Consider the following 12374-nt stretch of genomic DNA (forward strand, 5'->3'; position numbering starts at 1 on the left):
AAGCCCTCGGAACATCATCCTTGGGTGAGGGCTACAAGCACCAAGGAGAGAGATGAACAAGAGGACAGAGACGTTGCCTCTGCCCTATGGAACCTCTTGCTCCAGAGGGGAGGCAGGCCCCACTCTTCCTGGACATCAATTTTGGCCTCTGCCAACTGGCACAGGGTCCAAGAGTGACAGGCAGCCCTGGGGGAGGTTGGTGGCTTCAGGCTGCCCCTTCTGCTATGATTATTATTATTATTATTATTATTATTATTATTATTATTATTATTATTATTATTATTAGTATGCCGCCCCTCTCCGAAGACTCAGAGCGGCTCACAATAACAAAACACAGTACAAATCCAATGATTAAAAAACCATTTAAAACCCTTAATATAAAAACAGTCATACCTCCCAGACAAACCATATATAAAGCGGAAATGGTCCGGGGGAATCAATTTCCCCATGTCTGACGGCAGAGGTGGGTTTTAAACTGAGTCTCGCTTTAAATGACTCATCCAATATCTAAGGTCCAATATCTAAGGATCTGTCACAAAGAAGAGGGGGGTCAGCTTATTCTCCAAAAGCCCCTGAAGGCCGGTCAAGAAACAATGGGTGGAGATCCATCAAAGAGGAGAACAAATCTAGAAATAAAGAGACATTTCCTGAGAGTGAGAACAATGAACCAGTGTGGGTGCTCCATCACTGGAACTTATTTAAGAAGAGCTGCTTGTCTGAAATAGTATAAGGCCTCCTGTTTGAGCAGAGGGTTGGTCTAGAAGACCTCCGAGGTCCCTTCAAACTCTGTTGTTCTGTTCTTATTTGTAAAACCGCCCAGTCATATACATGAGGTAGGTGGTGTGGAAATATGATCATTAAAATAAATAAAAATGCAAGGATGTCAAGCTTGTTTCTGCCAAGGAACAACCTGCGCTCGGAATATAAAGACTGTCAGGCTGGACAAAAAGGTGCAAGACTGATATACAACCCCCCCCTTCCCTCTCCCCCCCCAACACACACATAGCTTGAAGCTTGTAGTTAGCAGCTGCTCGTTTTCTGGTCTACTGCAGATGATGATAATAATAATTTTATATGCCATCTGACTCTCAGAGACTCTGGGCAGTTTACAAAATGTGAAAACATTTAAGAAAATGGCACATACACAAAAAGAACAACGATGGGAGAGATAACAAATCCAGATGGGAACAAAGAAAAAGCAGCAATGGGGGCTTCAATCACCCTTGCAAACAGCCAGGGGTGCAGGGCCTTTGAAGCACCAGTGAGGGCTGTTCATGGGGGGGGGGGGGGAAGGCACTCATTCCAGAGGGCCAGCGGGTGCTAGCAAGGAGGGATGCTTGTGGATACGGATAGGTGGCTTTGTTTAACAGAAAGAATGAGGAGAGCACCAGCCTTGCAAAATTAAATGGACCAGGCCGATGCTATGGGAGGTGGTGGTCCCTCAAGTAAGCAGGCCCTGTGCCACGGGGGTCTTCGAGGTAGCAACTGGCACTTTGAAGCCTATGGAGATTCTCAGTCATCCAGAGCAGGGTTTATTTATTTATTTATTGGATTTGTATGCCGGCCCTCTCCGGAGACTCGGGGCGGCTAACAGCAAAAATAAAACAGTGTACAATAGTAATTCAATACTACAAACGATTAAAAACCCTTTAATATAAAAACCAAACATACATACAGATATACCATGCATAGAATTGTAAAGGCCTAGGGGGAAAGAGCATCTCAATTCCCCCATGCCTGGCGGCAGAGGTGGGTTTTAAGCAGCTTACGAAAGGCAAGGAGGGTGGGGGCAATTCTAATCTTTGGGGGGAGTTGATTCCAGAGGGCCGGGGCCACCACAGAGAAGGCTCTTCCCCTGGGTCCCGCCAAGTGAAATTGTTTAGTTGACGGGACCTGGAGAAGATCCACTCTGTGGGACCTAAGTGGTCGCTGGGATTCGTGCAGCAGAAGGGTTGTCCCCCAAAGTGCTTTTTTTTTTTACCGGGAGGCAACTCGACTGTCCAGTTGGCTCCCGGAAAAAAGCACCTTGAATCACGTCCAAAGCAAAACTGGCAACCGGTGCAGCTGGGGAAGCAAGAGGTGTGTTGCTGCCTTCTGGGCCAATCGCAGCCTCGTCCAAGGGCAGCCCAGGCAGAGAGCAGAGCAGGAGTCGGACTGTGAGTCAGGTGGGCTGTGGAGACTCTCAATCAATCATCCACGCCATGGGTGTCCCAAAGGTGGGTCCCCTCCCAGCCCCCAAAAGGCAACTGGACTTTCTCGGTGTTTTTCTTTGACAACATTTCACCTGTCATCCAAGAAGCATCGTCAGAGTTATGAAGCGCATTTATTTGCCTGCCCATCTTAACTTATTCATTCATCTACAATTCTGGAGACGCTTCGTGGATGAGAAGTGAAAATGTTATTCAAAGAAAACACCAAGAAAACCCAGTTGACTTTTTTGGGGGGGTGGGGGAGGGAGAACACCTCTGTGATGACTGTCTGAAGGGTTCCTGATCTGGGCATGGCGCCCCTCGTGCACCAAATGAAGCCATGCAAAGACCTTCCTAGCCACAGTGGCAGTGGTGGGCAGCAGCCGGTGCACCGAGGTGCGTGGCTCTGGTAGGTCAGTGGCTGTGCACATGCGCAACCGGCAAGATAGCGGTGATTTTTGGCTTTTTTGGCTTCGGTGCATGTGCAGAATCAAAGAAATAGGCGAAAATTGATAAAATCACATGCGATGATGCTCAGGCGCGAAGGGAGATTTGGGTGAGATTTCATAAGACCCTAAGAAGAGCCCTGCTGAATCGGGCCAAAGCCCATTGAGTCCAGCATTCTGTGTCCCACAGTGGCCCACCAATTGTCCATGGGGATCTTGAGCAGAAAGAGAAGGCAGGACCCTCCCTTTCCCTGGACCCCCAACAAATGGGACCCAAGGGAACCCTCCCTACCTCAACCAACATAGAGGCGGCACTTGGACGCATACATAAAAGCAAAAAAAGCCAAAAATCGGCCAAATACCACACACACAAGGATGCTCATGTCAGCCAAATCTCGTGCGAGCATGCAAGTGCATGTGCCGTGCGTGCGCATGGAGCACACCATGAGCGCTGGCAGCTAGCACCACATCACTGCACAGTGGCCACCTGCTTGAGAACCAGGAGCGGTGAGTCCAGTGTCTTCCTGTCCTTGGCCAAAGGTGGAATCTCCCCAGATCTGGGCAGGCCTAACAACCCGTCCTCCCATGTTGGTACAGCAGGAGTGCGTTGGAGATGGGTCCTCCCCACGCAAACCCACAGAGGTTCCTGGCACAGGGGAGGAATCTCCCCATCCTGGCTTGGTTGGCCTGGAGTTGAAAGATATCATCACTGTACTGCGTATTCGAATCTTAAACCAGTGGATGACCTCACCCAGGTGAAGGAGGATTTTGTGGTCCCAGAAAGAAGGACCATGACAGAGACGGCACACATCCTGATTCTCACAAGGCAACATTGAATTGAGGGGGCTAGACCTCTGTCCCCCTCCCTGGCCAAACATTCCAGGTTCAACTGGAAGACAAGGGCTCCCTCTAAACCCCATGACCTGTAGGGCTTTAGAGGCGATAGCCAGCATCCCAAATGCTTCCTGCTAAGCAACACTCTTTGTTCACTGTTCAGAGTTTCATTAGTTAAGATAAATAGGCTGAAGAGATGAACACACAAGGGTTTTAGCCCAAATTAGCAAAACACAATTGCAACATTCACATTTTATGCAACCTTCAACCAATAAACCATCCCTCCAATGCTGGCTGGGGAATTCGGGCAGTTGAAGCCCACAAGTCCTAAAGTTGCCAAAGTTGGACACCACCACCCAGGCACTGCACCAAACCACCCCTCCTCACCTGGTCTAGAGTCTTCTTAACTCAGACCTAAACGCAGGCTTCCTTGCTTTGCTCTTCCCAATGCTTTGGAGGTGGGGGATTCCAGCGCAGCCAAAAACCATACAGGGAGTCCTCGACTTACGACCCAAAACAGAGCCAGGAATTTTGGTTGTAAGTTGCTGCAGTCATAGGTCAAGCCAGCATGCAATCTGACCTGAATTTGTGTTCATTGGTATGAAGGTCAATAACCCCTAACTCAATAACTGAACCACGTAGTTGTTGAGATGAGAGCAAAATAGATCTATACTAGTCTCCCTTCCTTTTCATTATCTGCAAAAAATATTTTACATACAACCATACATACACGCACGTAAATGTTTTTGTAGATTTTCACAGGTATAGGTATTTATTCAGGTCTTTTGCCATGTAAGCTTGATAGTATCTTGGTGGCATTTTGACGAGGTCCCACTCGTCATCTTCAGGTTGGGGTTACAACACAGCCAACCAACCCACTTACAGCAATTAAGCCAGAACTCCACACACACACACACACACAATATTTATAGAAAGATGGCAGCTCCAGTCATGCTTTGTTCACCCTAGCACACAGATGAAAACACCACCCTGAAGATGACGAGTAGGCCTTCGTCGAAATGTTACCAAGATACTATCAAGCTTACACGGGAAAAGACCCAAATACACCAAGACCTACACACCCACACACACACACACATAGAGAGAGAGAGAGGCAAATAAGGAGCTGTGATGTTCCTTCAATACACCAGGGTGATTTGACACAAAAACACGTAACCCTTCCCTGGTGCAGAGCTGAAGGGATTGGATACTGTAGCCTAGAGCAGTGTTTTTCAACCAGTGTGCCGTGGCACACTAGTGTGCCGCGAGACATGGTCAGGTGTGCCGTGAAGAAGGAAGCTCAGGTTCCGGTCTCACAACTTTTTGCTGTGAGAGTGAGAAAGAGAGAGAAAGAGACAGAGAAAAAGCAAGAGAAAGAGACAGAGAAAGCAAGAGAGAAAGAAAAGAGAGAAAGCAAGAGTGAGAGAGAAAGAAGGCAAGAGAGAGAGAAAAGGAGAGGAAGGGAGAGAGAGAGAGAGAGAGAAATGAGCAAAAAGGGGAGAAAAAAGAGAAATGAGAAAATGATTGAGACAGAGAATGAGAGGAAAGAGAGAGAAACAAAAGACAGAGAGAGAAGTGACTCTTGATTTAAAGCATATGATAAAAAGCACCCAAAGAATAAGAGAGAAAAAAACCCAGCCCTCACCTGTTTTTGGAAATGGTTCAAGAGTGTGTATACACACACACACACACAAGGGTGGGGAGTAGACAGGGATGGAAAAAGAGAGGAGAGTGTCTTAGGGTGTCATTTTGGTTGGTGGTGTGCCCCAGGATTTTGTAAATGTAAAAAATGTGCCGCGGCTCAAAAAAGGTTGAAAATCACTGGCCTAGAGGATAATTCTCTGCCTTACAAGGCAAAGGTTGCAGGTTCAAGTCCCTGTGAGGGTATGGCTAGCTGATGAGGCCAAAATAAGGCCGAAATAGATCTATCCTAGTCTCCCTTAATTTTCAAATTCAGCAAAAAAAAAAACATGTGACACATACACACACACATATATATACACACACACACACAGAGAGAGAGTATATACATGTACATATACATATACAAAATGCTATCACGGGACACTGCAACTGGTTGAAAATGCTAACTTCCAAATTTCCAAAATGTGAACACGTGACCGGTGGGGGTGGGGGTGGGGGTACTATAGCAGTCAAAACTGGCTGCTGGAGAAGTGGCAAGTATTTTTTTCCCCTTAACTTGGTGGTAACTTTAAACATTAAGCCACCAGTTGTCAGTTGAAGACTGCCTGTGTTGGCTGGGGAACATAGGAATTGATGCCCAACAGAACTGAAGGCTACTGGGGCAAGCAACCTAAGTTTATCCTAACAAGCAGGAGTGCTCAACAAGTTCCGAAGCAGAGGCATTCTGAACCCACTGTCCCCCCTTTTCTTTGTAGTTACCTAGCGAGGCCATTAGCGTCCGTAGAACCCCCAGGAACGAAGATGCCCGCTCACTGTGACACTGGTCCAGTCTGGCCAAAACGTCCTCCACCAGGTCCCCCACCAGGGGCAACTCCCGGGCATCCGAGTGTCGCAGCATGGCCTCCAGGACCTGCAAGGCGTGGGGCTCATCGTCCGGGTGCCTCAGGTGCAGAGAGACCCCGTTCACCAGGTAGTCTGCATTCTGCCGAAGCAGCTCAGGGACGGAGGGGTAGCCACAGGCCTGGCACATGCTGGCCAGGGTCCTCTGGGCTGTCTGGCTGACCAGGAGCGTGCCGTCCCCGGCCTTCTCCAGCACAGGGTACAAAGCAGAGATCAGGAGCCAATGGAAGTCCCTCCCCAGGGCCGAGGCAAAGGTGCCGATCCCTTCCAGCTGGATGCAGAGCTGCCAAATGTTGCTGTTCATGCAGCGGATGGTGGGGCTCAAACCTGGGGACACCAGAGGTCCGTGAGCTGCTCCGTATGTAACGGCAAGAGCGCTGGGATCTGCGGCTGTGGGTTCGGCCCGGGGCTCTTGGCCCTCCAAGCGGATGACCAGATGCCAGTTTCCCGAGTCCACGTATTCTTCCAGCACAGAGGTCACGATCCCCACGAGATCCTCCGAGCTCAGCAAAGGGTTCTGCACCTCCTGCCCTGCAGCTCCAGCGATCAGTTCATTGACCACCAGGGCGGCTTGCTTCCGGTACGTAGTGGATTCCCTGTACAGGTCCATGAAGTGATCCACAAGCAAGTAGAGATTCCCGTGAGTGCCCAGCGCCCGGCAAATCTGCTGCAGGAGGGGGAAAATCCGGTCGTCTGTGAAGAAGCGGAAGTACTTCTTCTGGAGGCTGCCCAGCGAGGGCTGAGGAGAAGCTTCTGGGGCCCAGCTCCTCTCCTCCACAACCTTCACGTCCTTCACCTCCAGCTCCAGGACCTGCATCAGGGCCTTGGACAGACGCTGAAGGTGGGAGGCAGAGTGGAGAACCACACTCACCTTGGGGCCCAAGAGCTTCAGGTACCCAAGGATCAGGTTTAAAGTGGCCATCTTGCCTTGGTCGTTCTGGGAGGCCATTAAGCGGGGCAGGGCAGTGGCCAGAGAGTGGAGGTCCTCAGACAGGATGTCGGCCAGGGGCCTGTTCCCGGCCACTCTCTCTTGTGCGGCGATCTCCTTCAACGCCCTCTCGCTCAGACGCTGGACCTCAGGGCTCTCGTCATTCACAAGGCCGACCAAGGCTTTTAACAACTGGCCGGCCGAGTCCACCAAAGATCGCCCACACATTGTCAGCAGGAATTGGGCCATTTCCACCAGCTCCCGTCGCACCTTCCAGTGGGGATGAGTAGACCCAGACCCAGCCACCTTCTTGATAAGGATGGAGAGCTTGGGTGCGGTGCTCCTCGCCCAGGCCGCGTCTCGGTGGATCACCAGTTCCCGTATTTTGCTCTGCTCCGAGGCAGGTTTCTTCCTCTCCGTTGGGATCTCCGCCAGCTGTTCATCGGCCATCACCAGGCCAACAGCCCTAGAGAAGAGCTTGATGGCCAAGACCGTGACGGTGTGACTTTGTTTGGCGTCTGCTGTGATAATCTTGGACAGAGCAATGGAGATCCCTGGGAGGAAGGAGGCAAAGAGATCTCCACATTGCCTCCTCTCCTCTTTCTCCAGGGACTGGTGGTCCTCTGGGCAGTCGCACTGCAGAAGGAGAGCCTGCAGACATCGTAAGGCCGTGGTCTTAACCTGCCGGGCTTTCTCCTGTTCTGCAAGGGTCAAGAGCAGAGACACGGCAAAGCCCAGCTGGGGGAGGCTGGAGGGCTGGTAGAGAGACAACAGAACGTCTCCATAAGCAGAGTGGAGCAACGCGAGCAACGCCTGCCCCACGTCCTGCTTCAGTTCCTCCGACAATGGGGCCGGCTGGGATGGGTTGGAGGGAGACACCAGGCAGACACAGAGCTCGGAGAACAGCTCCAGGAGGAGATCCGCCTTCTTCACGCACGTGGACGAAAGCACAAAGCCAACGCACTGGACCACGCCCCGGACCACACCCTCCCGCTTCGGTCCGGGGGTCTTGAGGGCGAATCTCAAGGGGAAAAGGACGTATTCCTGGAGCTCCTGCAGGGCCGAGTCGCTGACCACCCGCAGCTGGGTGTGGAGGCGCTCCACATTCTCCACCGTCTGAGCTTTGGTCAGCTCGATGCAGGAGGGGCGGAGGGCTCCAAAGGCCTCCTGGGGGGTGTCGAAAATGGCCATGGCTGCTGTTCCTGCCGCTGCTCTGCTCTCTGGTTCATTTGGCATCCATCCTCCTGCCAGCAAAAGAAAAGGACATTTTTATTTACTTAGTTATATCCACGGGTTATGGGTAGAGGTAGGATATGACAGAAAATAGAATAGAATAGGAATATTAGCTGAAAGGGACCTTGGAGGTCTTCTAGTCCAGCCCCTTGCTCAAGCAGAACCTATAACATTTCAGACAAGTGTTTGTGCAGACTCAGCTCATAGAAACCTAGTAGAGAAAATTTCTCTATCTCTCTTTCTCTATCTCTTTTTCTCCCACACACTTTCTCACTCCATCTCCCTTTTCACTCTTTCTCCTTCTCTCTCTCTCCATTTTTTCACTCTTTGTCTCAGTTTCTCTTTATTTCTTTCTCCCTTTCTCCTTAGCAACCTAGAAGATTGACTGCAGAAAAAGAGACCTCATGGTCCATCTAATATTATTATTATTATTATTATTATTATTATTATTATTATTATTAGAAACATAGAAACATAAAAGTCTGATGGCAGAAAAAGACCTCATGGTCCATCTAGTCTGCCCTTATACTGTTTTCTGTATTTTATCTTACAATGGATATGTTTTTTTAAAAAATTATTATTATTATTATTATTAATTAGATTTGTATGCCGCCCCTCTCCGCAGATTCGGGGCGGCTCTGCCCTTATGCTATTTCCTGTATTTTATCTTAGGATGGATCTATGTTTATCCCAGGCATGTTTCAATTCAGTCACTGTGGATTTACCAACCACGTCTGCTGGAAATTTGTTATAAGCATCTACTACTCTAGCGCCAAAATATCCTGCCTATATTGTTTTCAGAAATTGCATGGCAGTGAACGTAGCTAATTCAGGTAGTCCTTGACTTACAATCATTTATTTAGTCACCGTTATAATGTTACTGAAAAAAGTGACTTAAGACCACTGTTCATACTAACTTTTACACCATTTTCCCCAGTGGTCACCTGATCAAAACTCAGGCGCTTGGCAATTTTTTTGTATTTATGACAGGCTCATTGTCCCAGGGTTATGGAATCACCATTTTTGTAACCTTCTGACAAGTCAGAGTCAACGGGAGAAGCCAGATTCGCTTAATGACCACACGATTTGCTTAAAGACTGCAGGGATTCGCGTAACAACCATGACCTGAGAGGTCGGAAAATGGGGCAAAGCTCACTGATTTTGCTCAGCAAGAGGAAATGTTGGGCTCGAGCATGGTAGTAAGTCGAGGATTACCTATATTCCTCCTTTTTTTCTCCCTCAAACACAACCCTGTGAGGTGGGAAAGAAGGCCTGCCTTCCGTCCCTGGGGCAGGATTAGAACTCCTAGCCCGTATTTGGGCGGCTGCCCCTCAAGCCCCCTCCCCACAGGGGCAAAGTTTTGCCTCAGAATGTCTTCAGAAATCTCGGAATTTCCTCAGAAAACTCAAGAATCTTTCAGAAATCTCCTCAGAATTTCCTTAAAAATCTCCTCAGAAATATCTCAGATATCTCCACAGAAACCTCCTCCCACCGGTTGGGCCTTCCTCTCCTACCACGAAAGCCCGGGCCAGGCAGGGTCCCAAAGCGGAGAACGGGCAGACCAACCGATTCGGCCGGGACCTCCGCCCAACAAGGCCCCACCCCGCTCGGACGGCCTGGCGGGAAACGCGGCCCCGTTACCTTGCCGGACGCTCAAAGCGCCTGCGCGAATTCCCATCCACGCATGCCCGAAGCCTTCCGCCCGGCTGCCGCCTCGAGCGCGGGACGCGGACTGCGCAGGCGTGGTGTCCTTTTTTTTTTTTTTTTCCCCCGGGGCGTACTACGCAGACGTCGCTCCAAAAGCATCCCCGCGGTCACTCGGCAACTCGCCCCTCCTCCCGGCTGCTTGACCCTTCCGGCGACCCGTAGCATGCCGCCCTCTGACCTTCGGCGGCGCCGGGGTGAAAGGCCGGGCGGCCATTTTGTGGCGGTTGGTCGCCCCTGAGGCCGGGGGCCTGGTCCAGCCAGGCCAGGCCGGGTCGGGCAGCTATCCCGCCATGTCGTCGTTCTCGGAGTCGGCGCTGGAGCGGAAGCTGTCGGAGCTGAGCAACTCGCAGCAGAGCGTGCAGACGTTGAGCCTGTGGCTCATCCACCACCGCAAGCACGCCGGGCCCATCGTGGTCGTCTGGCACCGGGAGCTCCGCAAGGGTGAGAGAGGCCAGCGAGCCCCAAGCGCCGCGTAAAAGCCGTCCCACCGCCAGGCCCATCGTCCCCGGCCGGCCTCCTCCTCCTCTCCCGGGGCGGGGAGGGGCTGAGGGGGGAGGAGAAGCCCATATTGGGGGCCCATCATCCCCAGCCGGCCTCCCCCTCCTCTCCCGGGGCTGAGGCGGGAGGAGAAGCCCATATGGGGGGGCCATCGTCTCCGGCCGGCCTCCCCCCTGTGTAAAGGAGGGTAGCCGAGCTCCTTCTGGTCCCCAGGGGCTTCGTGGGCGAGGAGGGGGTGAGGAGGAGCCCTCATGGTGTGGAGGGGGACCTGAAGGGATTCGTCTCAATGGCTTCGTTCGGATACAGGTAGGCCTCGATTTAGAACGCTTCGTCTAGTGACCTGCCCGAAGTTACAACGGAAAAGGGTCTTGTGACCGGTCCTCGCAGTTACGACTTCAGAAGACTAGGATTTAGGGGTCGTGATTTCCGACTGTCTTAAAATGGGTGAACAGTGCGGTCAGGCGGGAGGGAAAGCAAGTAGGATGCTTGGCTGTATAGCTAGAGGTATAACAAGCAGGAAGTGTCCAGTTCTGGAGACCACGTACAAAAAGATATTGATCATATTTAACGGGTCCAAAGATGGGCTACAAGAATGGTGGAAGGTCTTAAGCATAAAACGTATCAGGAAAGACTTCATGAACGCAACCTGTATAGTCTGGACTCTGGAGGACAGAAGGAAAAGGGGGGACATGATCGAAACATTTAAATATGTTCAAGGGTTCAAAAAGGTTCAGGAGGGAAGTGTTTTTCATAGGAAAGTGAACCCAAGAACAAGGGGACACAATCTGAGTTTAGTTGAAGGAAAGATCAGAAGCCATATGAGAAAATTTATTTGACTGAAAGAGTAGTAGATGCTTGGAACAAACTTCCAGCAGACTTCCACAGTGACTGAATTTTAACAAGCCTGGGATAAACATAGATCCATCCTAAAATAAAATACAGGAAATAGTATCAGGGCAGACTAGATGGACCATGAGGTCTTGTTCTGCCCTCAATCTTCTATGTCTTTATGTTTCTAATCCGGTGGTTGTTAATGGTGGGGTGTCACGTGACCCTGGGAAGCCACAACCATTGTGAATACATGCTGTTGCCAAGCTCTTGCAATGTTTGAATTTTGTTGGGCGGTAAACATCTCTTGAACCTTTTTTTTTACATTTTATTTTATTTTATTATAAACATACATCAACAAAACATTATAAAACATTGGACAAAGTGTGGCAGTCCTGTTTCTTATTTTCTGTAGTGATATTTCTATATTACCATCATTTAATATTTCTAATATTATATACATTTTAATTTACATAGTCTTACATTGGTATTTCTTTTATTCCCATATTCAACTGATCCTCTTTTCCTTCCTTTCCCTATTATTGAAGTTAGTTGACTGTTTAATTGGTTGTCTTTATTTTATTTTTTGTTTTTCCCGACTTTCTAACCAAGAATATTATTCCAGCTTTGGTAGTATTCTGACTCATCTTTATCTTTTATTTCCATTGCTAATTTATCTATTTCTGCACAGATCATATTTTTTTTCTAATAGTTGGAATATCTCCCTTCAGTTGGTATGTTTTCATTTCTCCATTGTAGTGGAAAAATTAATCTCACCGTGGTTGTTATGTGCAGAATTAAATAAGTTTGATATGATTCGTATCTTTCATGGGTTATTCCCAGTAGGAATAGTTCCGGTTTTCTTTCAATTTTCTTTTCCATTATCTCCTCTTAACCAGTTTTGAACTCTGTTCCAGAATATATTTGTCAACATTTCTTGAACTTGTGGACTTCAAGTTGCCAATGTTGGTGACCCCTGGTCTACAGAGCTTCTCTGTCCTCCTGATTCTGGTTGCCCCCTTTTGAGGCAACTGGACTTTCTTGGTTTTCCCTTGAAGACATTACAGCCCTGTCTAAGTGGTTTACAGAATCAGCCTCTTGCCCCCAACAATCTGGGTCCTCATTTGGCCCACCTGGGAAGGAAGGAAGGAAGGCTGAGTCAACCTG

At 49.5% G+C, this 12374-nt stretch overlaps 2 protein-coding genes across 9 annotated transcripts in view; one reads left to right on the forward strand and one right to left on the reverse strand.

Annotated features, from left to right (window-relative positions):
* TTI1 (TELO2 interacting protein 1) overlaps positions 1 to 9898 on the reverse strand; it is a 33265-nt gene extending 23367 nt beyond the window's left edge. For 3 of the 6 annotated variants that reach the window (XM_070744330.1, XM_070744325.1, XM_070744326.1), the window contains exons 1-2: positions 9816 to 9898; positions 5873 to 8185 (exon numbers count right to left, since the gene is read on the reverse strand). In XM_070744330.1, the coding sequence (XP_070600431.1) occupies positions 5873 to 8185; positions 9816 to 9852 (2350 nt within the window). In that variant the 5' untranslated portion in view covers positions 9853 to 9898. Of the gene's footprint in view, positions 1 to 5872; positions 8186 to 9688 lie in introns of all 6 variants that reach the window. The other 3 variants (XM_070744329.1, XM_070744328.1, XM_070744327.1) reach the window with 3 other exon arrangements.
* A 25-nt stretch (positions 9899 to 9923) lies between these two features.
* The window catches only part of RPRD1B (regulation of nuclear pre-mRNA domain containing 1B), a 44805-nt gene continuing 42354 nt past the window's right edge, over positions 9924 to 12374 (forward strand). Inside the window, exon 1 of one of the 3 annotated variants that reach the window (XM_070744332.1) lies at positions 9924 to 10322. In XM_070744332.1, the coding sequence (XP_070600433.1) occupies positions 10172 to 10322 (151 nt within the window). In that variant the 5' untranslated portion in view covers positions 9924 to 10171. The remainder of the gene's footprint in view (positions 10323 to 12374) is intronic. The other 2 variants (XM_070744331.1, XM_070744333.1) reach the window with 2 other exon arrangements.

Source organism: Erythrolamprus reginae, chromosome 3 (assembly GCF_031021105.1).
Source record: "Erythrolamprus reginae isolate rEryReg1 chromosome 3, rEryReg1.hap1, whole genome shotgun sequence".
Lineage (NCBI taxonomy): Eukaryota > Metazoa > Chordata > Lepidosauria > Squamata > Dipsadidae > Erythrolamprus > Erythrolamprus reginae.